Here is a 26512-nt window from a genome sequence, read left to right as displayed (position 1 = left end):
CCTAGTTTGGATAATGAAAGATCTGCAAGGAAACAAAGGCTATTAGCTTCATTATCTTGCCTGAAGAAAAGAGGAGTGGGAATGGAATGGAATGGAATGGAATGCCAAGAAGCCGTTCGTGGACCATGAGAGCCTGCAACAACCCAATGTCTCTGCCACAGGTGCTCGATGGAGAAATGAACTGTTCCCATAACAAAAAGAAATATTACTATTGGACAATGTGAACACCCGGTGGGTGGGGAAGTGGGAATCCAGTGTTTAACTAAGCAAGCTTTCATGCGGGAAACCTCAGAGTTGGTTTCACTTCTTCAGTTCTGAGATGCTGTACTCAATAAAGTAATGCCTGCTGGGACTTAATTGTTGGACTGTTGACACAGAGAGCACAAGGATGCCAAAGTTCTCCTCCTCCTCCTCCTCCACTACCACCACCACCACTCTGCAAACACTGCCCCCTTGTAGTGCTGGTGATGTTCCCTGGTTGTGTAATGAAATGTCTGCAAGAAAGCAACAAAGCTCGGGGAGTACCAAGGATCCCACAGTCCTCCTCCTCCTCCTCCTCCTCCACCACCACCACCACCACCACCACCACCACCACCCTAGTTGGGTAATGAAACATTTTCAAGAAACTGACCAAGCTCAGAGAGCCCCAAGGACCCTCATGTCAACCCTGTGTTGCTTCATCTGGGACTGGGCTCAGCCTTTTGCTGGACTGGGATATGTAAAGAACAGAAGTCAAAGGGGAATGAGAACCTTAGATGGATGAATCAGTTGTTAATATGCAGACTGCTGAGTAACCTCCTGGCAGGATGGAGCAGCTTTGACTGAGGAACTCCATAAACTCAGCGAGTTTACAGACTTTTATTTGTGCTCAGGTCACCAATTGTTGTTGTGCTTTTGGAATATGAAAACTTCATTGGGTCTACTTGCTTGCAATCTCATTTGTCTCTCCACCAGTAATGAATAGTAAATAATATTCATTACAATAGTAAATGCTAAATCCAGAGTTTAGGAAGTTTCTGGCATGGAGGTCAATGGAGTTTAAGGTGAGGAGAAGACCCAGGTGGAATGAAAGAGTTGGTGTTGGGATGGAGCCCTTGATCTCCTCAAAGGTCCTGGAGATCACACTGCTGGTCCACAAGGATCCCTTCCCCAGACAGTTGATGCCTTTGTGAGTTTTTTCAATCTTTCTTAGACATGGGAGATTGATTCAGAGTGTTTATGGTCATTCTCAATCATCCAGGTCATGGTTGTCCCAAAGGTGCTTTACAAAAGGCAACTGGACTTTTTGGGGGTTTTTTTCCCTTGAAGATGTTTTGCTTCTCATCTAAGAAGCTTCTTCAGTTCAGTCAGAGTAAGGGTCAACCTCACTCTAATGGTCTATCCTCAAACATAAGCCAGAGTGTCAAGGATGAAACTTTGGCAGCTACATGTTTCTGCATTTCATCTCGCCTTTACAGTAAGTGGGTGGGAGGTGTTACTGTCAAGTGGGTATATGGAGGAATGAAACTTCTTTAATTCAGCTGCAGACTGTGGGAGCCTGAAGCCTTGTCAAGGACACCAGAACAGGTGTGGATTTGAAGCAGACGGTTCCCATAACAAAGTGGAGTTGTTGATATGGATTACGTAAAACGTTGGGAGCTGGCTGGGAAAACTATTGTTTAAGTCTATGAATTGGTGTGGGAACCTCAGAGTTAGTTTTGCTTCGACATAACCAAGCAGTGTATTCAATAAACAGTAAGATTTTTCTGAAACGGAATTAATCTGGAGTTTTATTTAGATTCTCAAGCTGGATATTGAAACAGAGTTACATCTCGGAATCATCCCTAATGATTGATTCATAGATGTAGCTCTGGCTTATGTTTGAGGATCCACCATTAAGGAGAGACAAAAATAATATTTTTACATCTCATCTCTCTTTCCCATGGAAACCAGGGAGTTTTATACACCAACACAACATATTTTCTACTTCACACGGATCTCACCGCAGCGTGATATTGATAGAAACCTCTCATCTGGAGTCACTTGTGTTTGCAGGGGTGCTTGTAAAACAGTTGCACACTCAAGGATCCTACTGGAAAGATGAACTGCGGAGCTGAAAAAAGCTTTGTCTTCTTTTGACTCCGGTTGGGTGGAATCTTAAAAAATACTTCGCGTTTAATTATTCCCAGAGTGAACCTACTTCACCCGGCAACGACAGCATGAGGAGTGAATGAAAATTCAAGCCACAACATTGTCTGGCCCTCGTGATAATCAGTGCTTCAGAGAGCAATTTATAAAGGTTTATATTAGGAGGGCGAAGCCGAACGAGTCTAAGATATGTCATAAATATTGTTAACGGGACAATTCGTAAGGGCTGAAATCCATTCACAGACAAAGAACGTGACCGTAATTTTAGCTTCTCTTGAATGGGTTTTGTTCCAGATGACAGCAAATTCTCCGAGGCTATAGTAGTGCTACTTACCTGGATCGAACGAGGGGAGGTGAACCGCCGCACGTCTAACCAGTTCTACTCCATGGTGCAATCGGCCAACAGCCACGTCCGTCGGCTCATGAACGAAAAAGCCAATCACGAACAAGAGATGGAGCAGGCCAAGGAGAACTTCAAGAACGCCCTGACGGGCATCCTCACTCAATGTAAGTAAACCCAGTTAGCTCTGTGAAGTGCGTTATTGTTGTGTGAGTGGTTTTCATGGGGATAGGCTTGCGGTCCCATGGGTAAGTAGTTGCCATCTAGACTTTTTCTATTGTTTCATATATATTGGGAAGAACAAGGAGCAGGCCCTTTCAATCTCAAGGTGAGCCACGTTACTGTGTTTGCGAGTGGAGCTGAAGAAAATAGAGGAATGGAGAAAAGTAGTTGGGCGATATAGGTAGTCCTCGACTTATGACCACAATGGAGCCCAACTTTCTTGTTGCTAAGCGAGACACTTCTTAAGTGAGCTTTGCCCCCATTTTACGACCTTCCTTGCCACCGTTGTTAAGGGAATCACCGCGATTGTTAAGTTAGTAACACGGTTGTTAAGTGAATCATGGACTTTTGATTGTTGGAAGGTCGCCGAAGGGGATCACGTGACCTCGGGACTCTGCGACCATCATAAATACGAGTCAGTTGTTAAGCGCCTAAATTTGGATCACATGATCGCAGGGCTGCTGCAACGACCTTAAGTATGGAAAATGGTTGTAAGTCACTTTTTCCGTGCTGTTGCAACTTCAAGCGGTCACTAAATGAATGGTCATAAGTCCAGGACTTCCTGTATTACCTCTGCCCGCTGGCACGAACAACAGCATTTATATTTAAGCCGAGGCCAGGAGAGGAAATTGAGGCAGCAATTTCTGTCTTCGTAGAAGCACTGATAGTTCCTCAGGTATTGGTGAGTGACAAGGAACAAGATCCTCAGATGTTGCAGGTAACTTGATGACCCAATAAATCTGTCTCCAACAGAGAAATTATGTATTGAGTGTCATGAAGATGAGAATTTAAAAAAAATAAAAATCAAATCAAGCTGTCAGAGTGGTAAAAGAGTTAACGCAAATATATGGTTTGGACAAATATTTTGAAGGCACCTTAAAAAAACACCGATCTTGTACAGTTAGAAAAAGGGCAGAAAAATGCTGGCAGGATTACAAGTATCTCCAAAGGGTTTTATTTGACTATATTAGAGGCAAGAAAGGAATGATATAACAGGCACTTGGGCCATTATTCTTTTTTTAAAAATTTGAGACCTCTCTTGAATCCAAAGGGTGGAAGATTCAGGGCAGATGAACTGCTACAGGTTTTTACATACTGCATACAACGACTATGAAATTTATAAACAGAATGACAAGAGTTGGAAGGGACCCTGGAGGTCTTCTTGTCCAACCCCCTGCTCAAGCAGGAGAACCTATACCATTTCAGACAAATGGCTGTCCAGTCTCTTCTTAAAAACCTCCGGTGTTGGAGCACCCACAGTTCTCCTGATTAATTGTCCTCATTGTCAGGAAATTTCTCCTTAGTTTTAGGTTGATTCTCTCCTCCTCCATTAGTTTCCATTCATTGATTCTTGTCTTGCTTTCAGGTGCATGAAATGTAGCTATCCAACTTGATGAATTTAAATAGAATGCTTGCTATGAAACCATCACTTTTACTATCAGGGCAGTGAAGGTCCTAATGTCCAGTCAAGAGAATATGAAGGACATGATCTTTTTCTGCCCTGGCTCCCTTCACTGTTGGAGACACGCGGAGGCTGTTGGGGATGTGTCTGTGTGGTCTGCATCTCCAACTGAAGCGCAGATGGTTTCTCTAGTCTGCCATGTTTTCTGGAAATCCGTTCATGCTCCTGCACCCTTCGAATGATGTTCGTCCCAAAGCGCGTGGCTAAACGTCTACGGAGATTTTCCATCCTCCAAGCCACGGTTGTCCCCAAGGTGCTTTTTTCAGGAGGCCACTGGCCTTTCTTGTTTTTCTTTGAAGACGTTTTGCTTCTCATCCAAGAAGCTTCTTCAGCTTTGACCAGATCCTTCCATTCCCCACCACCCAGTCAGAATTGAAGAAGCTGCTTGGATGAGAAGCTTAACGTCTTCAAAGGAGAACAAAGGAAGTCCAGTTGCCTCCTGCAAAAAAGCACTTTTGGGACAACCAGGACCTGGATGACGGAGAATCTCCATAGACGGTGACAAAGTCCCTTTCCTTAGTGCGGTTGTAACCGCAGTCACTGAATGAAGTGGAAGTGGAGGACTAATTGTAGATGGTTTTGTGCCAGCTGCCTTGTGGATGCAGCATGTGTTTGAAGGGGAGGCCATCACGATAAATAGAGAGGCAAAACATCAAGGGTGATATGCAAATTGTAGGGTTCTTTATTACCCAAACCTATTCATTCTTTAAAGTGGATTTCAGTCCAGAAAGAGGAATCTGGTGCAAAGTTTTGGCAGCCACCGCATCCCATTGATTTTCTGCAAATGCACACACTTAGCAGATGAGTTCCTTCTAGTATTTAAGTGCTGGCCTCTTTTCTTTTGGAGAAATTGCAATCAGCTGTATTGCCTTAATGGCCCTTCCTTATAAAACAATAATCAGAATAATGGCCCTCTTGAATTTCCTTTGTCATCTTATAATAAAAACACAGTGACCGTTTCAGGAGTGAAAACACATTCTTACAATCAAAAGGAAGAAAAATTAAACCTAGCTTTCCCCACCCCCAGGTTACACGGGACATAGTTTCTGAAAACTATGAGCGATGATTATTGGGATGATGTTTTATTCATGCCCAATCTAATGTGCAAACATTTCATATGCCATGATTAAATATAAAATATTTAACGGTTCTCAGCAACAGAATGTACACAAGTACATAAACTAAGAAGCAGATGTAGAACAATCATTTCTTTGGAAACATTGAATGTCAGGCACCCCAAAATTAGCCTGATTTAGTGTGTTTTGGAAATAAATCATCCAGATTGCGTATAATATTTCACCTGAGACATTGATTAGGTACAACTGCAGTTTGCAGACGGAATAGGCCATGATTTTTAAATGCGATTAGAGCCGTTTGCAATACTTTTTTGAAATCACGATTATCAGGTTTGCTTTTGAATCGATGTTTCCTAAAGTTTGCAACATTGTATAAAGTCAAACATTTTTTTGTGTGGGGGGAAGAAAAAAATGAGGACATAGAAATAAAACAATAATTGTCATAATTTCCCCTTGTGTTTAAGACATCAATTATACATCTTAATTGGATGAGCAGGCTTGCATAGATGGCCTGTTGGGTCCATGTCTTGTTTAATGAAAGACGAGACAAAATTTATTCTGATACTTGGCACCGATCATAGGTCATCCTCAAGTTATGGCTGGTTGCTTAGAAACCATTAGAAGTTATAATGGGCCCCCCTAAAATGCTTATGACCCAGTTCCAAAGTTTTGGCCTTCCACACCTTGCAGTCATCTGATTGCTTTTCAGATGTTTACTTCCATTTTCGCTTAACGATTGCTGCAAAAAAAGTCACAAAATCCGATTGGTCACATGATGACTCATTTTACAACCTCAGGCTCCATCACGATCATAGGTCAAGGACGACCTGTATACAGAGTAGTTACAATCCATTTACACGTATATATATCTTGAAAGGAAAGACAGTAGGAGTTTCAATGCCTTTTCACTTACTAGCTGTTGTTTGCTTTCCTTCGATGGCATTCAATTTTTCCTAGTTGTCTTAATGTGATGTCTGAGAAGAACTATCTTCATTCATGGTGGTTTGACAAGACCTGCTCAGGTTGAGGAGAAGCACTATTGTTCTGTGGAATACAACTTAAGAGTTATCATTCTACATGACCTGTTCCTGCATCATTTAGTATAGTTGTCCTCCATATGTGATGGATCAGCCGCTTCTAACAGAGTAATAGCATAACAGAGTTGGGAGGGACCTTGGAGGTCTTCTAGTCCAACGCCTTGCTCAAGCAGGAGAGCCTGTACAATTTCAGACATATGACTCTCCAGTCTCTTCTTAAAAACCTCCAGTGGTGGAGCATCCACAACTTCTGAAGGCAAGTGATTAATTGTTCTCACTGCCAGGAAGTTTCTCCTTAGTTCCAGGTTGCTTCTCTCCTTGACTAGTTTCCATCCGTTGCTTCTTGTCCTGCCTTCAGGTGTTTTGGAGAATAAGCTGACTCCCTTCTTTGGGGCAGCCCCTGAGATATTGGAGCACTGCTATCATGTCACCCACAATCCTTCTCTTCATTAAACTAGACATCCCCAATTCCAGCAACTGTTCCTTTATATGTTTCGGCCTCCGGTCCCCCGATCATCTTTGTTGCTCTTCTCTGGACTCTTTCCAGAGTCTCAACAACTTTTTTTTTTTTTTGCATTGTGGCGACCAAAATTGGATGCAGGATTCCAAGTGTGGCCTTACTAAGGCATTACAAAGAGGTACTAACCCTTGTAGAATTCCCAGATGGCATCCAAAAGTACCTGGGTTTCATGGGTCAATTTAGGACTTAACCTGGAATGCTATAAAAATGAGCACCTCCTGTATATAAGAGGCTACCTGGATGTTTTCTATAGAACATAGAATAATAGGGCTGGAAGCATTGTTCAAACCTGAAATACTCCTTAATTTTGTGAATACCATATTATTATTATTATTATTATTATTATTATTATTATTATTATTATTATTATTATTATTATTATTATTATTATTATTATTATTATTATTATTCAAGCCTTTACACGCCTCAGTCAGTCTCCTAGAATATCACATTCATCGTGATTTGGCATCATACATAGCATGGGTCCGGAATACCTCGGGGACCACCTGCTGCCGGCGTCAACTTCCCTCTGCCCTGTGCGCTCCCACAGAGAGGGCCTCCTCAGGGTGCCTCCAGTCAGAGAATGTCGGCTGGTGGCCCCCAGGGGGAGGGCCTTCTCTGTGGGCGCTCCGGCTTTGTGGAACCAGCTGCCGGTTGAGCTCCGGATGGCACCGGATCTCCGCTCCTTCCGTCGCGGGTTAAAGACCCATTTATTTGAACAAGCTGGCCTGGCCTGATGGGGAATCACTTAGGGTTTTAATATTTATATATATTTTTATTGTTTTTATTGTGGGCAATAATTTAATTCTTTTTTAATTTTTGTATTTTTGTAGTTTTAAGATATGCCCTGTTCACCGCCCTGAGTCCTTCGGGAGAAGGGCGGTATAAAAATTTAATAAATAATAATAATAATAATAATAATAATAATAATAATAATAATAATAATAATAATAATAATAATAATAATAATCTGTGCCTGGATAAAGGAGAGTCTGGTGCTTCCTCCAAAGCACGTCGGACTTCTCTTGCTTCGACTTTTTGGTAGACAGAATAACAGAACAACAGAGTTGGAAGGGACCTTGGAGGTCATCTAGTCCAACCCCCTGCTCAGGCAGGAAACCCTACACCATTTCAGGCAAATGGCTGTCCAGTCTCTTCTTAAAATCTTCCAGTGTTGGACTGGAAGCATTGTTCAAACCTGAAATACTCCTTAATTTTGTGAATGCCATATTATTATTATTATTATTATTATTATTATTATTATTATTATTATTATTATTATTATTATTATTACCCTGAATAAGGTCTCTAAATTATTAATGGCAATCCTCAGAATACGTGTTTGTGCAGATTTTGTGATGGGGAGGGACGTCTGAGGTGGGTGGACATTCAAAGTCCTCTTTAGGTATAAAACAGGCATTTTAGCCACTGAATTGTTTCCTTTCCAAGCAAGGCAAACGATGAGCTCAAGCTGTATCCACCGATAAGAGCCTTTGCACAGACAGACTTGTTAAATACACCTCTCTCCTTTTTCCCCCCAGTGAAAAAAGAGATTTTGTGAATGAAAGGGGTTCCAAGCGTTCGTTTCTGTTTTTTTGTTTTTTGTTTTAAAATGTAGCCTTGTATTGCGGCCTGGCCCCCGTAGCGCCTCACAAGTGGGATGTGCTGTTACGCATTTGTTTGTGAGACATACTGCACATCCTGCCTTTCCTTCAGGAGCTCAGGAATTCCCCAGGCCTTTGCTTGTCAGCTTTCAGCAGCCGGGAAATTGCTCAGTAAATGGCTAAGCCTTTGAAAATTCCCCTTTTCAAGCTAGCTCTTCACAAGAGTTTCTTAGGCAGCTGAGTGGCAAGCCTTTACGCGCCTCAGTCAGTCTCCTAGAATATCACATTCATCGTGATTTGGCATCTGTGCCTGGATACAGGAGAGTCTGGTGCTTCCTCCAAAGCACGTCGGACTTCGACTTTTTGGTAGACAGAATAACAGAACGACAGAGTTGGAAGGGACCTTGGAGGTCATCTAGTCCAACCCCCTGCTCAGGCAGGAAACCCTATACCATTTCAGGCAAATGGCTGTCCAGTCTCTTCTTAAAAACTTCCAGTGTCGGAGCATTCACCGCTTCTGGAGGCAGGTTGTTCCACTGGTTAATTGTTCTGACTGCCAGGAAATTCCTCTTTAGTTCTTTAATTGGATCTCTCCTTGGTTAGTTTCCATCCGTTGCTTCTTGTCCTGCCTTCTGGTGCTCTGGGAAATAAGCTGACCCTCTCTTCTTTGGGGCAGCCCCTGAGATCTTGGAACATTGGCTATCACGTCCCCCTCATCCTTCTCTTCATTAAACTAGGCATACCCATTTCCTGAAACTGTTCTTCGTATGTTTTAGCCTCCAGTCCCCTAATCATCTTTGTTGCTCTTCTCTGCACTCTTTCTAGAGTCTCATTACCTTTTCATATTGTGGCGACCAAAACTGGATGCCGTTTTCCAAGTTGTTCCCGGTCTGTTGCTAAATGCTTCCTGAAAAACATGGCTGGCTTTTATCTGCCGGTATCCATTCCAATCCTTGCTTGTCCCGTCCATGCTATGGTGAGGCCGCCGTTACTGTTCCCATCAACCTCTGAACACAAAAAGAACGTTATTGATTTATCCACAACATTTGTGGACCGAGTCCCCTGAAAAAAAAAGTCTCAGAGCAGGTTTTACGTGTGCGATCACTCTCGCGAGACTCTTGGGCAAAAACGGAAAGACTTTGGAAACGGAGGAACGGTGACCATGATGGAATTAAGCAGAGAGGACAGAATTAACTCGTTCTATTATAGCAAGGTCAACACCTAAATTTGTTAGAAAAAAATAGTTCAAGGAAAGAAGGGAACTGTGATGCAACTTTAGAGAGAGAGAAGGTCAAATACAGGAAGTCCTTGATTTACGAATGCAATCGAGCCCAACATTTACGTTGCTAAGTGAGGCAATTGTCAAGTGGGTTTTGCTCCATTTTACGACCGTTCTTGCCAGAGCGGCTAAGCGAATCACTGCAGTTGTTAAGTTAACGACACTCTTGTTAAGCAAATCTGGTTTTCCTGTTGACTTGGCTTGTCAGACGGTCCCAAAAGGGATTATTTGATTCCTTGGGACACTGCAACTGTCATAAGTACATGCCAGTTTCCAAACGTCTGAATTTTGATCACGTGAGCACGAGGATTCTGCAACAGTCATAAGTGTGAAAAACGATCAGAACTCACTTTTTTTGGCGTCATAATTTCAGATGGTCACTAAAGGAACTGTCCTAAGTCAAGGACTACCTGTATAAATGCAGTTATAACTGCTGTTAAAAAAAAAGATTGGAAAGCTACTTATTTATAACCTTTTCCATTTCTCTTTCCTTTTCTATTTTCGTTCTTATTTATTCATGAGTCTTCCTTGTTTTATTTCTTTCTTTGCTGATATGGTCTTTAACCGGTTAAAAATTTAGATTGAAAAAAAATATCTTGAAGCAGGGTGTTTTTTTCCCCCCTGCAGCTGTCGGTCAAGCAGGAGACGTATGTACCTTGCGCAGTGATCCGACCCTTTTTATTCTCCATAAAAGTAAAGTGCTTCCTTCTCATATATATTCTTTTCTCACAAAATCCATCTCTGCTTCCCACTTGAATCAAACTATTAGCTTTTGCTCCACCATCCCTCAATGCCAGCTCTGAAATTGCTCCGTTCTTCTGGTGATTGAAGAGTTCTTGGCTGCTAGTTGACCCAAACAGCATCATTCTAAGGAGATCAACATCTGTGTTTCGGCCTTCGGAGGCCATCTTTCTCTTTATGGGAAATGGATAGTGACAGCCATCAAACGTAGTTGTGAGCTGGCTTTTTCTGCAAGGATAATAACAGTTATCTACAGCCTTCCTTCAGAAAATCTGTCTACCAAGCAACTTATTTGCAGGTTTCCCTGTCGTTCAACACTCTTGACTTGACCTCTGCTCTTGAAGAGATGGACTCTTTGGAAAAGCACTTCATTTTTGCCCTTCTTCAGTCCACTAAGGCCTTCTCCTGGTAGTCAGGTAGTGAGGCCACCATGAAGAAAAGTGCCTGTTCATCATTTGAAGTCCCACCATCTACTATCTGCCACCTAAACGCTTCAAGCTTGCTTCTGAAGTTCTCTGGTGAAGAGTTACAACTTCATTAAAGGCTCTGTCAAGCATTATTTGAGGTCCCCAAAGGAGGCGGGGGAGGGGAAAATCACGACACTTTGGCAGCCTATTAATTCAGTGGCAAAATAATGTCAGGATTATAATTAATATTGTTATTAATGCATATCGGGATAATTAATTTTCCTGCCCATCCCTATCATTGCTCAATCTTGGGAAATTACTTGGTTGAGTTGAGTTCTTCAGATGTTAATTTGCTGAAGATGAAACTGGAGCGAAACTATCTGCAGCTGTCCTTTGGCGTCTGACAAAACGTTAGGATCTGAAAATATAAAACTTTCTCAGTCCCTAATAGAGACCTATTTGCAATGTCCCATTCTGTTCAGTGGTGATGATCTCCAGGTGGTGAAATCTCTATGGAGACCCTCAATCAACCAGGTCGTGGTTGTCCTAAAGGTGCTTTTCCAGAAGGCAACTGGACTTTCTTGGTTTCTTCCCTTGAAAACATTTTGCTTCTGATCCAAAAAGCTTCTTCAGTTCCAACTGAATCTCCAAGTGGTCACTTGTGACAAAGAACTGGAAGAAAGTGAGCCATGTCATTCCAGATGTAGAACAGTGTGGACTTCAACTCCCAGAATTCAGCTTCAAGATGAGTGGACTTCAACTCCCATAATGGGGCTAGGGAATTCTGGGAGTTGAACTCCATCCATCTTAAAGTTTGATGAACTCTGATCCAGAAAGTGATCAAGGCAGTCAAGAGATATAGTTGATCAGAGCAGCACTTTGATGGCTACACCAAAATATCACTGTTGAGTCTTTAATTGTGCAGTCCATAAATCTGTATCAGAGTGACAGTGCATTTCTGCTCCAAAGATAACCATCTGAAGGGTTATCTTCAAAGGTCCCATCTATATAACGGGAGCCTGTCTAAGAAGTTACTAGATGAACCTTCATCGTAACAAAACATTTCATAGAACATTATTGAAGGGACCTTGGGGGTCTTCTAATCCAATCCTCTGGTCAAGCAAGAGACCTGATACAATTTCAGGTCTGTCCTGTCTCTTCTTAAAAACCTTCAGTGACGGAGCACCCACAACCTCTGAAGACAAGCTGGCTAGTCAATCCACAAACCTATAACTATATAGAACTGATGTGGTGGATTGTAGTCTGGATTCCCTCTGGTCAAGCAAGAGACCTGATACAATTTCAGTCAGGTGGCTGTCCTGTCTCTTCTTAAAAACCGCCAGTGATGGAGCACCCACAACCTCTGAAGACAAGCTGGTTAGTCAATCCACAAACCTATAACTATATAGAACTGATGTGGTGGATTGTAGTCTGGATTCCCAGGAGGAGGTCTGCAGCTTTAATTTGGCGAGATTTCTGTAGGTGAAGGACCACAAAGGAAAGGCCCAGAAGTAATTCTACATGTTGTCCTTGGTTCTTGGGAGCCTGACAAATATATTCAAATCTTAAACTGTTCAGGAAACTATATTTCTGGCCCATATTATAGTTTGTCCAATTTTGTTTCATCCCTCAACAAGGACTGGCAACCTAGAACAGAACACAAGCAATGGCGATGATCCTCCTCAGCATGAGCCTGATGTCTCATGAAAAGAAGGACCAAGGGTGACATGATAGCAGTCTTCCAATATTTGAGGGGCTGCCCCAAAGAAGAGGGGGTTGACCTATTCTCCAAAGCACCTAAAGGCAGGACAAGAAGCAATGGATGGAAAGTAATCAAGGAGAGAAGCAACCTGGAACTAAGGAGAAACTTCTTGGCAGTGATAACAATTAATCAGTGGAACAACTCCCCTCCAGAAGTTGTGGGTGCTCCAACACTGGAGACTTTTGAGAAGAGATTAAACAATGATTTGTCTGAAATGGTATAGCATCTCCTGTTCAAGCTTGACTAGAAGACTTCCATGTTCCTTTCCAACTCTATTATTCTGTGTCTTTCATCCAGTCTTACAAGCATGAGACCATCTCTTAGCATCTTCAAGCTGCATTCTTGAAGGGATACAGAGTAGTTCTTATTGTCCTTCCATGCAATGGTAAAGCTATATATCCTGCCTTGTCTACGCTGGTATCCTGGTGAGATGGATGCTTTCTTTGGTATTTCCAGCCAGTTTAATAGCCATTAACATTTAGGTCCCAGTTGCACTAATGTATTTAAGTTTTAATTCAGTTTCACTGCACTAATTAATTTGCTTATCCTGCCTCTCAGGTCCTGAATTCTCTTTTCCTTTCTGTAGTAAATTAAGAGGACATGGATTGATTTTTGCAATGGGGGCAACGGTTTCTTTCTTGTTTAAGTGGTGCTGAACCGGTGATACAGATTGTCTTCCATAGTGCAGTTGGGTGCTACAAAAATCCAAGAAGTATCCGCATGATGCTTCCTTTTCCACCAACCAAGACCTTTGAAGAATGGGATGTCCTCTGCAGATCAATACCCATCCCCACTAAGTACATGGAGTAGGGAGGTGATGACCTGTATCATCCACCCATCCATCCAATTCATCCATTCATCCAATCCATCCAATCCATCCATCCATCCATCCAATTCATCCATCCATCCATCCATCCATCCATCCAGTCCATCCATCCATCCATCCATCCATCCATCCAATCCATTCATCCAATCCAATCCATCCATCCATCCATCCATCCATCCATCCATCCATCCAATCCATTCATCCAGTGCATCCATCCATCCATCCAATCCATCCATCCAATCCATCCAATCCATCCAATCCAATACAATCCAATCCATCCATCCATCCATCCATCCAATCCATTCATCCATCCATCCATCCATCCATCCATCCATCCATCCATCCATCCAATCCATTCATCCAATCCAATCCAATCCATCCAATCCAATCCAATCCAATCCAATCCATCCATCCATCCATCCAATCCGTTCATCCAGTACATCCATCCATCCATCCATCCATATGAAATATAATTTCTGAGAGTTCCAAAGCAGGACTTTCTTTGTTCTCTGAGAATTGTAGGAGATGACCAGGCTGAGCCAGAGGGGAGGGTTCAAACATGTCATCAGTCATGAGTCCCTTCATGCCCCACCCCCATGGCTGGCTGGGGGATTCTGGGAGTTGAATTCCACAGGTCTTAAAGTGGCCAAGTTTGGGGACCCCTGTTATAAGGCTAGTATTTTGGGGGATGTCTTTGAGAAACAGCACACGTCTTTTCATCCCTGCTGTGTAATTTGAAAGAAAGAAAGAAAGGTGATTTTCAGTCTTTTACTTATTGGCAAGACAAAATGTTGCATCTGGTTAATGAAAATTTTATATGACAGGAGATAAATCTGCAGGTGTTTGCTGATGAATATTTAATGGTGCTTATTGTAGTGTCCTTCTGTTATACGTGGCTGTTCAGCTACTACTTGGTAAGAAGCACCAAGCCTTTTGCAATTCGGAAACTTGGTCGCCTTTATATATTTGTCTCTCTTTTTTTTATGGCAAAGAAAAGTCTTAGTTTGCTAGTAAGTCTTAAGCAGTGAGATCCGCAGTCTTCCTGGAGAAAAAACTGTTGAGTCGCAACCTGGTTAAAAAGACGATAACTGAGAAAAAAGACAGAAGGTGTCACCTTTCTCATTTTTAAGCTTTACGATTGTATTGTCAACAGGGAAATAGAAGTAGAATATCTTGAAATGAGGTTTTGATGACTCCAAACATGGCAGGGAAGACGCCACCTCAGAAATGTAGAGATTCTCTATGTAGAAACCCCAAAACTAGGTTGGAGAGCCAAGATGTATAATTTTGTTGAAGGAAAAGTCTTCTTCAGGGTTCAGTCCAAGCCGAGAATAAACGACATGGCGACTGCTTTAGGAAGAAGGTTGCAGTTTATGGAAGAGGAGAGCCAGACAGGAAGATGGCTCTGGAAGAAAAAAGAGTGAGCACATGTAAGGAGTGGGTTTTTATACCCTCTGGAGCCTTTTGTTTGGAGTTGTTTCCTGTTCCTGTTTGAGGCTTTGTATTTCCTGTGTCATGTACTTTGATCTGAGTCTGAGTGTGTCCCTTTGGCATCTGTGGGTTAATCCTATTATGTCCTGTCTTAGAGTTTGGGTGGCGTATGTAGATTTTAGGGGTCTTTGTCTTCTTAGTCTTCGAGCTGGAGGCCTCCAATCTTCCTTAATGGATTATCACATCTGCATTTCTACAGAGCTGGTTTCCACCTGGGGGAGGGAGACCTGGGGCTATTATGAAAACTGGACATGCTTTTCTGCCTCTTTAAGATCCTTTGAGGAAATATATTTTTCTGCCCTTTTAGTATTTCCTTCTCGGTGTGTGTGTGTGTGTGTGTGTGTGTGTGTGTGTGTGTGATTTCCCACAATTTCTTATCTCAGCCTTCATGTCCCAATCCTAACTATAGTGTCTAAAATTTCGAAGCTGCTTCTCCATCCTTCCTTGCCATTACAGATAGTCTTCACCTTACGACTGCCACCCAGCCCGAATTTATGTCGCCTCCCATTTTATGACGGTTCTTGCCACATTTGTTCAGTGAACCACTGCATTTGTTGAGTTAGTGACCCTGGATGTGAAGGGAGTCTGCCTTTCCCCCACGGACTTTGCCTGTCAGAAGGTCGCAAAAGGCGATCACCATGACCCCAGGACACTGCGACCATCATAAGTACATGCCAGTTGCTAAGCATCTGAATTTGATCACGTGACCACGGGGACACCGCCATGGTTGTAGGTGGAAAAAATGGTCGTAAGTCGCTTTTTTTCAGCGCCGTTGTAACTTTGAAGGGTCACTAAAAATGAACTGTTGTTAAGTCAAGGACTATCTGTCTACGTTTCTTCCCTGCCCAACTGTTCTAACAGCTCTTAGATCCCAAAGAGAGGATTACCGTGAAAAGGAGCATGAAGCTCTAATCCAGCAAAGAAGAAGACACCAAAGGATGTTCTCAGGACGTCCCTTCTTCATTAGGCAATGGGGTTTTGTATCGTCTATTGTGTTTATAGTTATGGATCCAAAGCTTGAATGCAACTTGGGTGAGGCTTTGAAAACCTCGATAGAAAAGGGGGCTACACATTGGTTGCATGGGAACACTCCTACTCCCAGTGGACTTCCTGAGAGCAAAGATACACCGCTAGTTTTTCTAGATAGAATTGTCTGGGTGGTGTATGACAAAGTATTGAGCTAGAGGTGTGTTCTGTACCAGCCTGCTACCGGCCCTGCAGAAAAGGCAACCCCTTTACAAATGGCAAGAGGCTGGAATTACGTCTGCCAAATTTATTACTACAAAAACAAACAAGACACCAACCAAGATACAGGAACTTTGAAACACTATCCGAGCGGTTGCTTTCAGCAAACCAGCCCTCCCCACACATTCCCCTTATATAGAGTTCAGGGCGTGGCTTCTCTCTGCCTCCTTCCGAGGAGCCCCATTGCCTTCCTCTGTTTACTCCTGATTGACTGCCTCCTGCGTCGGGCATCCTTGAACAGGGCCAGCTGTGGGTCATCTTCATCCACGCTGTCAGGCTCACACAGCTGGGTCTCCGTGGTGACCAAGTGGGAGGGGCCTGGCTGTGGGCTCTCATCAGCAAGATCTTTAACCCCCTCAGCAAGGTCTTCAACACCCCCTCCTCCTCTGAGTCGTCCGACCTAACTGCCGAACCCACAGACTGACCCTGAATCACAACAAGGTGCTCCTTCGTGGAGCTGAATGACAACTGAGACAGGAGCAAAGAGGGTGGGTGGCTAAAGAACATCTGCTCCCCAAAGACAGTCTTCCAAATCGCCATCTGGATGATTCTGAAGACCATTTGGCTCAGTTACAATATGGGAGATCATATGAAGCTCAAGGTTGAATTGTGGAGCCCTTCGTGTTCTCTGAGCTTGGTTGTTTTTCTTGCAGATTTTCATGACCCAACTAGGGAAGATCATCAGTGCTTGTAGAGAGGAGGAAGAGGAGGAGGAGAAGGAGAGGAGGAGGAGGAGGAGGAGGTGGGAAACTGTGGGATCTTTGATGCTCTCTGAGCTTGGTTGTTTTCTTGCAGATGTTCCATGACCCAACTAGGGAACATCTTCAATGCTAGGGGTTTATAGAGCAGAAGAGGAGGAGGTGATGGTGGAGGAGGAGGAGTACAGTGGGGTTCTTAGTGCTCTCTGAGCTGGATCGTTTTCTTGGAGATGTTTCATGACTTAACTAGGTAGCATCAACAAAGGTAGAAAGGAGGGGGTTTGCAGAGACATGAGGAGAAGGATGGAGGAAGGAAGAGGAGGAGGACTGTGGGATTCTTGATGCTCTCTGAGCTTGGTTGTTTTTTTGAAGACATTTCATTACCTAACTAGATAATGTCATCAATGCTAGAAAGGAGGAGGAGGAGGAGGAGGAGGAGGAGGAGGAGGAGGAGGAGGAGGAGGACTGTGGGATCCTTGATGCTCTCTGAGCTTGGTTGTTTTTCTGAAGACATTTCATTGCCTAACTAGGTAATGTCATCAATGCTACAAGAGAGTAGAGTTTGATCTCTGTGGTTCACCCAATCAGCGTTGTGTGTGTGTGTGTGTGTGTTCTTTTCTTCTTGGCAGTTCCTTGACTTGGTTGTTGTTTACTGCTTGACTGTTTATCTGAGTTGGCACCTGCTGGCTTCCAACAAGCAAACTCAAATCAGGAAGCTGTCTGAACATTGCAAGACTTGCAGTGAGAACTGAATAGAAGTTGTTTTTCATAGTCAGATATTTTCAAAGTTCAAGAGCTTCCGAGTTTTAATATACACCCCCTTAAAATAGCAGTGCACCTTTTCATTGCATCTTTCAGAAATTGTTCTTCTGGAGCCTTCTGCCATTAATTAATTACACCCAGGCTGTTGATTAAGTTCAGTGCTCTTTGCCCTTGTAATAGGTGCAACAGAAGAATGATTAGAATCTAAATTACATTGTTAATAAAACAGATTCCTTAGTGATAACCCTTTCATAGTCTCCTATACTTATTCCAATTAATTTAATAAGGTTATGAAATACAAAACCTGAATCATAAGTATATGCAGATTGCCATATCATTTAGCAGTTGGATTCACCGTACCTAGGACAAGCTGTAACGTGACACTCGGCCCAGGTATTTGTCACAGAAAGTTCATATTGGGGTATTGAGAGGGGTGGGCGGGCAGATAACAGAATGACAGAGTTGGAAGGGACCTTGGAGGTCTTCTAGTCCAGCCCAATGCTCAGGCAGGAAACCCTGTGCCATTTCAGACAAATGGTTGTCCAATCTCTTCTTAAAAACCTCCAGTGATGGAGCATCTGCAACTTCTGGAGGAAATCCGTTCCACTGGTTAATTGTCCTCACTGTCAGGAAAGTCCTCCTTAGTTCTTTCCTTGATTAGAATAGAATAGAGCTGGAAGGGACCTTGGAGGTCTTCTAGTCCAGCCCCCAGCTGAAGCAGGAGAACCTATGCCATTTCAGACAAGTGATTGTCCAGTCTCTTCTTAACACCCTCCAGTGATGGAACACCCATGATTTCTGAAGGCAAGCTGTTCCACTGGTTAATTGTCCTCGCTGTCAGGAAGTTTCTCCTTGATTCCAGGTTGCTTCTCTAACTGGTTAGTTTCCAACCATTGTTTCTTGTCCTGCTCTCTGGTGCTTTGGAGAATAGCTTGACTCCCTCTTCTTTGGGGCAGCCCCTGAGATACTGGAAGACTGCTATCATGTCTTCTTCAGCACGCTTGCCATCGTCTGTTGTTGTTAGCTACGAAGTCATGTCCCACCCATCACGACCCCATGGACAATGTTCCTCCAGGCCTTCCTGTCCTCTACCATCTTCTGGAGTCCATTTAGGCTCACGCCTACTGCTTCAGTGACTCCATCCAGCCACCTCCTTCTCTGTCGTCCCCTTCTTCTCTTGCCCTCCACCTTTCCCAGCATGAGGCTCTTCTCCAGTGAGTCCTTCCTTCTCATTAGATGGCCAAAGGATTTGAGTTTTAGCTTCAGGATCTGGCCTTCTAAAGAGCAGTCAGGGTTGATCTCCTCTAGGACTGACCGGTTTGATCACCTTGCAGTCCAAGGGACTCGCAGGAGTCTTCTCCAGCACCACAGTTCAAAGGCCTTAATTCTTTGGCGCTCAGCCTTTCTTATGGTCCAACTTTCACAGCCATCATCTACCTTTATTTTAAAAATTGATTTTATTGTAATTTCTTTGTTTGATGGTTGAGAGCTGGGTGGCGTGCAAGTTCAATCAATTAAATTAAAAGCTAAATTTAAAATAAAAATATTCAATTAAACTTTGCATAGAGCTTGGGTGTACTAGACTGAAAGCCAATGTTTTTATACACACACACACACACACACACACACACACACACACACACCAGCCCTATAAAACCCAGTCTGGGTGACAATTTCCATCTTTTATAAGGATGGAATTGGTTCTACTCAGTATTAAAGAAATCCAGAAGGTGTATCTTTGTTGCAGATATACATACCTTCATGCTGAGCAGAACCAATTCCATTCTTATAAAGTAGAAATTGTCATCCAGACTTATTTGATAGGGCTGGTGCTGGTAGGATTTCCTATAGTAGAGAATTGTCATGTTTAATTCCTTAGGAACAGCATATCCTTTTTGATACAATAAGGCAGTGGAGTCAGCAGGAAAAAAGATGAGATTTTAGAAACATACGGTAGCTGAAGGGCCCGTTTTAAATCTGAGCAGGCTTTAAACTTAAACCGAAGCACAAAGTTTAGAGTCCCACAAGGAGCGATTGTTCTAGGCAGCATTTCCAAAGGAAAAAAGTTAAACTTTGGGAAATCAGAAGTCAGTGGTCAGCATTAAGAACCAACTTTGGGAGCAGTGCACGGTTTGCAAAATTCAAATTGCACGCTTGGTTCGTAAAATTCAAATTGCACAAGGCATAGTTCAAGTCTGTAACACTTACAAAACAGTTTGTAAGATTCAATTTGCAAAATTCAAATTGCACAATCCTACTTCAAGAAAAAGGCACTCAGTTAAATCCAGAATAACCTTCTTAAATCAAGACGGTGACAGAGATTTAATTTAATTTAATTTAATAACATTTATATACCGCCCTTCTCCCTGAGGACTCAGGGCGGTTCACAGGGCAGAATAAAATAGCAAATACAAACATTAAAAAAAGATTAAACAATTGCCCTAGTTAAAAACAATGGAAATACAGCGCTAAAAACCCCAAGAAAAATTAAAAGACCAAAGATAAAACAACCCCAGCAATCCCCATCAGGCTAGGCCAGCTTGTACAAAAAGAAATGTCTTAAGATCGCGACGAAAGGAGCGAAGATCGGGCGCCATCCGGAGCTCTACCGGTAGCTGATTCCACAGCTCCGGAGCGCCCACAGAGAAGGATCTCCCCCTGGGGGCCACCAATCGACATTCTCTGATCGGTGGCACCCTGAGGAGGCCCTCTCTGTGGGAACGCACAGGGCGCAGGGAGCTTGATGCCGGCAGCAGATGTTCCCTGAGGTACTCCGGCCCCATGCCATGGAGGGCTTTGAATACCGTTACCAGTACCTTGAATCTCACCCGGAAGACAACTGGCAACCAATGCAGCTCACGGAGCAGAGGTGTAACGTGGGAGTATCGGGAGACTCCCAACACCACTCTCGCGGCTGCATTCTGTACCAGTTGGAGCTTCCGAGTGGTCCTCAAGGGCAGCCCCATGTAGAGAGCGTTGCAGTAGTCCAGACGAGAGGACACGAGCGCATGAGTGACCGTGCATAGATGATCATAAAGGCTTATCGGATCATATTTAAAAAGAGTGGGGAAGGTAAACATTTCTTTCCCCAGCAATAACGCCAACCAGAGTCTTATTGGTGTAAAGCGGGAAAACTTCACTTTCCAGAGAAGAGTTTCTCTTAGATTTGCAGATATGAGGATCCCTTTGCCAAAATGAAATACACATGTTTTCTGAATTAACTGTCACCGTTTCCTGCTATAGTGAATCCGTCAGCTGTGGAACTTCAGAACTGGATTTGCAATATTTTTATTTTAGCTACTTATAAGGTCTGAGTGACATTTCACTTGCAGTTGCTTGGCAGACTCAAATGTTATCCTTCGACTTGCAAATGTAATGTCTAAAAGAAAAAAGAGAAGAAGGAGAGGGAGGGGAACGTTAGGATAAAAGAACAGAAGAAAAGAATATGATTTAAAATGTAGATGCCTTTTTGGCTTCTGATATCTCCCATGTTTCTTGTGTAAATTAGCAAGACACATATGCAAATTTTGGTGGGCCTAAAAAAACATTTAAGTACTGTAGATCTGCAGTTTTCAAATTTCAAATTTCCATTGAGCCCCAAATTTCTGTTGTTAAGTGAGACATTTGTTAAGCGAGTTTTACCCCATTTTATGACACAGTTCTTAAGTGAATCACGGCAGCTGTTAAATTAGTCACACGATCGTTGTGAGTCTGGCTTCCCCCGCTGACTTGGCTTGTCAGAAGGCTGCAAAAGGGGACACACTGCGACTGTCATAAATGTGAGTCAGTTGCCAAGTAGCTGAATTTTTATCACATGACCATGGGGAGGCTGCAACAGTCATAAGTGTGAAAAACGGCCCTAAGTCACTTTTTTCAATGCCGTTGTGACTTTGAATGGCCACTAAACAAGTTGTTGTAAGCCGAGGAGTAGTTGTATACGGTGCAAAGAGGGATAAGCAGGCTTAAAATGTTTCACGGAAGACATTTGTCCACAAGGGAGATTGAAGAGAATCAAAGGGACAAGTACAGATTAGGTGAACCCTGGTTCAAGAACAGTAAACTGTGAGAGGGATCTTGGAGTCCTAGTAGATGATGACTTAAAAATGAGCCAGCCATGTGCGGCATAGAATCAAAATCACGGGAAATTAGTACTGCTTTATAAAGCCTTAGTCAGGCCACACCTGGAATACCGCATCCAGTTTTGGTCACCACATTACAAAAAAGATGTTGAGACTTTGGGAAAAAGTGCAAAGAAGAGCAAGTAAGATGATTAAAGGCCTGGAGACGAAAACAAATGAAGAAAGGTTGAAGGTTTGGGCTTGGCTAGCCTAGAGAAAAGAAGGACTGGGGGGGTCATGATAGCAGCATTCCAGTATTTGAGGAGCTGCCACAAAGGTGAGGGGGGGGGTGTCAACCTATTCTCCAAAGCACCTGAAGGCAAAACATGAAGCAACGGATGGAGAGAAGCAACCTGGAACTAAGGGGAAACCTCCTAAAAGTGAGAACAATTAACAGCTTCCCTCCAGAAGCTGTGGCTGCTCCATCACTGGAGGTTTTTAAGAAGAGACTGGACAGCCACTGGTCTGAGATGGTATATAGGGTCTCCTGTTTGAGCAAGGGGTTGGACTAGAAGACCTCCAAGGTCCCTTCCTGCTCTGTTCTGATTGAAAGCATACAAGTCGAAACCGTAACAACTGCAGAAGCGATTAATTGCATGCGACTCTGTGAGTTATCAGGGTGTAGACTAAAGTTGTGAGAAGAGACTTGAAGGAGGACACCTCCAACAGATCTGAAATGTAAGTACAGAAAAGACACACGTTTGGAACAAGTGGTGGGATTCAGCCAGTTCACACCACTTCGGCAGAACCGGTAGCTAATGGACTTCCGGAAGCGGCATCCACACAGAGAACCAGTTGTTCCCATATTTGAATCCCACCACTGGTTTGGAAGTCTGGGATGAGGTCATTCCAGCAGTGATGTCATCCTTAGACTCCTTGTGTCTTTGCTTGGCTTTCCTTCAGAGAACCGCAACATAAATTGCTTGTCTTGTTTGACTTCCTTGTTCACCAAAGTTGAGCAGATTGTGGCCGTTTTCAACGCTTCCACCCGACAAAAAGCTTGGGACCATTTCTCGAAAGCTCAACGGAAGAATATAGATATTTGGCGCAAACACTCCGAGGTGGGTGAATTCTCCTTTTTCCGTTTTTATCCATCATTTCACAGGCTTGGACTAAGAGGGGAAAAGCAAAGGGGGTTTGGTTTCTGGGCTTAATTGCGCTTTGTTCAGCAGTCTTTAATTGCCGCAATTGTAGTGTGTGGAAGTAATTAAGTACTGTTTCCAGAGTCTGTGCAACAGTTTATACAGCTGAAACCCTTTGGAGACAATATCCCTTCCACTAAAACGGCTAATTGAGAGAATTAGCAAAGTCATCTTAACATTTACGTTATGGTCCTGGAGTTCGTTAACTCCAAAATGAATTTGATTCATCACAATATTATCTGCAACCAGAGGAAGCTATAGGACAAAGCAGATTCGTTTCAGACAATATTCTTCCTCATGAATGTTTATAACAAAGTAATAGTTCAGGAGATATCGGAAATCCAAATTTCTTATTTACTTAGTATTGGCTTAGGAAAGGCAAGGTGATTTTCCCAATTTGACCTTGGACAAAATAAAAGGGAATGTTTTTAATTGTCCATAGTCCAAACTTCATAGGGTCGTGCACCGCAGCAGGAATTCCGTGTTTTAAATCTTTTTTTTTATTGAAAAGTTTTAAAATACATTTTATCTTTAACAATCCCCCCTTTGAGTCCTATCAAAGCTGAGGGTTTTTTGTTTGTTTGTTTTATGGATGCAGTGATAGCAAAATTTTCAAAGACTTTCTTGAATCCAGACATCAGAAGAAAACTTCTTCCTAATCCTAATAAAAACCCAAGTTCACCTACAGTCTTACAGAGGGGGGAGGGGGGGTGAAGCCCTCAGTAAATTATGACAGCTTCCCGGCCTTACTAAAAAAAAAAGAACATTAAAAAAATGTACTAAACGTTCTTTTTCCCCCCAAAGGCAGCTGGACTTTCTTCTTTTGTTTGAAGATGTTTCTCTTCTTATCCAAGAAGCTTCTTCAGTTTTGACTGAATGGTGGAGAACAGAAGGATTTATATTCTTTGCAGTCTTCTGGTGGTTAGTACTCCCTCTGAGAATTGTTGAGGCTACTTGGAGGTTTATCTGTGACCTCGGGGGCCACCTGAATCCTGTAGTCTGCAATTTTATTTTACTTTTTTGGTGGAAATCCGTTCATACTCCCGCACCATTCAAAGGGTGTTCATCCCAATGTGCATAACTAAAACGTTTCCTGACCAGAAGCAAAATGTCTTCAGGCAAAACAAGAAAGTCCAGTTGCCTTTTGAAAAAAAGCACCTTTGGGAGAACCATGACCTGGACGACTGAGCATCTCCGTAGACATTTTTTTAAAAAATGTAGATTTCATAGGGTTTTGAGACATCCTCAGCCTTTCCAAGAGAAATGAAATTCAATCAGTTGACAGGCCTAGATGCTGTCTTTTTTCCCCATGGTTAAAACCTTCTGCATCTCAGGCCAGGGACTTGAATGGGACAAAATGATGGAAGTCAGAGACACCTGCAAGGAAGGAGCAACATCTACAGGGTGGTAGATGAAGCACTGTGGTGGACCAGACCTTTTTTGAACATCTATGTCAGGGGTCTTCAAACGTGGCCCTTTTATGACTTGTGGACTTCAACTCCCAGAATTCCTCAGCCAGCCTCCATTTTGTTTGTTAGATTTAAGACAGGGGTCTTCAAACGTGGCCCTTTTATGACTTGTGGACTTCAACTCCCAGAATTCCTCAGCCAGCCTCCATTTTGTTTGATAGATTTAAGACAGGGGTCTTCAAACTTGGCCCTTTTGACTTGTGGACTTCAACTCCCAGAATTCCTCAGCCAGCCTCCATTTTGTTTGTTAGATTTAAGACAGGGGTCTTCAAACTTGGCCCTTTTATGACTTGTGGACTTCAACTCCCAGAATTCCTCAGCCAGGCACGTTTGAAGACCCTGGTCTATGTAGAAGCTGGTACTGAATACAGCAAGAGTTTGCCATTCAGTGCTCATCCCCTATCTTGTCCATTCTGACACCCATACTGGAGACACCAGTGTTAGGATATCAGACAGAAGGAGGGGACTCAAAATCAGACCGAATGGTCACGGACATCTACCTGATTTATCTTAGTCGTTAACTTGCTCTGCTCAGAGCAAAATCTCCACCTGCTCTACTTAACCACACCTGTTCATTTACCTGCAAATAGGTATGGTAGCCAGGACAACCATCCTGAGTTTAAATAGCTGGTTACATTTAGCAATAGAGGAGAACCAGAAACAGCCAGACTTGGGGAAGTGGAGGCAAAAATTAAATGCAATGCCCATCTGGACATCTGGTTTTTGTTCAATGCATGTGCATGATGAGAAATGAAGGAAGAAGAATTGTTTTTCCTACATCCCTTTTTAGAGAGCGAGAGAGAGAGAGAGAAGGGGTGGGGGGAAGAGAGAGAGAATTTCCTACATGTTTAATTTATTGACCATATTATGCAAATGTGGCTTGACTCATTTTCTTGGAGTTATGTGATTTGCATGTAGATGATTTCCTGCTTTCTGACAGTGGCTTAGTTGTGGGTTGCGTTGTGATCCATGCATCAGCCTTAATACCATGTGTGAATGATGGTTCTTGGGATCAGGGCACTTTGGAAATGTATGCAATGGCTACACCCTTCCCATGGATAAAGGGTTTGTGGGGGATGCCCCCTGAGATACATGCCAGCAGTTCTTTCAACCGAGGGGCAAACCTGACACACACACACACACACACCTGTCTCTCTGGTGACCCTCACTGGCCACAGAAGGAGCCAGCCTGACTATGAAGAGAGAGAGAGAGAGAGAGAGAGAGAGAGAGAGAGAGAGAGATATGGATATAGATAGGAAAGAGAGAGGATAGGTGGATGGATGGATGGATGGGTGGATGAAGGGATGGATAGAAACAGAAAGACAGAAAGAGAGAGAAATAATAGCTAGAGAAAGACAGTGTGTGTGTATGTAGAGAGAGAGAGAGTGGGGGAGAGTCAGATGAATGGATGGATATAGATAGGAAAGAGAGAGGATAGGTGGATGGATGGGTGGATGAAGGGATGGATAGAAACAGAAAGACAGAGAGAGAGAGAAATAATAGCTAGAGAAAGACAGTGTGTGTGTATGTAGAGAGAGAGAGAGTGGGGGAGAAAGAGTCAGATGAATGGATGGATATAGATAGGAAAGAGAGAGGATAGGTGGATGGATGGATGGATATAGATAGGAAAGAGAGAGGATAGGTGGATGGATGGATGGATGGATGGATGGATGGATGGATATAGATAGGAAAGAGAGAGGATAGGTGGGTGGATGGATGGATGGATGGATGGATGGATGGATGGATGGATGGATGGATGGATATAGATAGGAAAGAGAGAGGATAGGTGGATGGATGGATGGATGAATGGATGGATGGATGGATATAGATAGGAAAGAGAGAGGATAGGTGGATGAATGGATGGATGGATGGATGGATGAATATAGATAGGAAAGAGAGGATAGGTGGATGGATGGATGGATGGATGGATGGATGGATGGATGGATATAGATAGGAAAGAGAGAGGATAGGTGGATGGATGGATGGATGGATGGATGGATATAGATAGGAAAGAGAGAGGATAGGTGGATGGATGGATGGATGGATGGATGGATGGATATAGATAGGAAAGAGAGAGAGGATAGGTGGATGGATGGACGGATAGATAGAAACAGAAAGACATATTAGAGAGAGAGAGAGATACAGACAAATAATAACTAAAGACAGTGTTTATGTGTGTGTGT

The 26512-nt window shown here is 43.0% G+C and overlaps 1 protein-coding gene across 1 annotated transcript in view; it reads left to right on the top strand.

Moving 5' to 3' along the window:
- ENOX1 (ecto-NOX disulfide-thiol exchanger 1) overlaps window positions 1-26512 on the top strand; it is a gene marked incomplete at its 3' end in the record, with an annotated part of 261316 nt that overhangs the window by 179869 nt on the left and 54935 nt on the right. Inside the window, exons 8-9 of the mRNA XM_083361308.1 lie at window positions 2422-2634; window positions 22672-22778. Coding sequence (XP_083217434.1) covers window positions 2422-2634; window positions 22672-22778 — 320 coding nt within the window. The remainder of the gene's footprint in view (window positions 1-2421; window positions 2635-22671; window positions 22779-26512) is intronic.

This window comes from Vipera ursinii, assembly GCF_947247035.1.
Source record: "Vipera ursinii genome assembly, chromosome: 4".
NCBI classification, from domain to species: Eukaryota; Metazoa; Chordata; class Lepidosauria; order Squamata; family Viperidae; genus Vipera; species Vipera ursinii.
The sequence above is the reverse complement of the archived record's forward strand: the minus strand, read 5'-3'. Positions and strand labels throughout refer to the sequence as shown.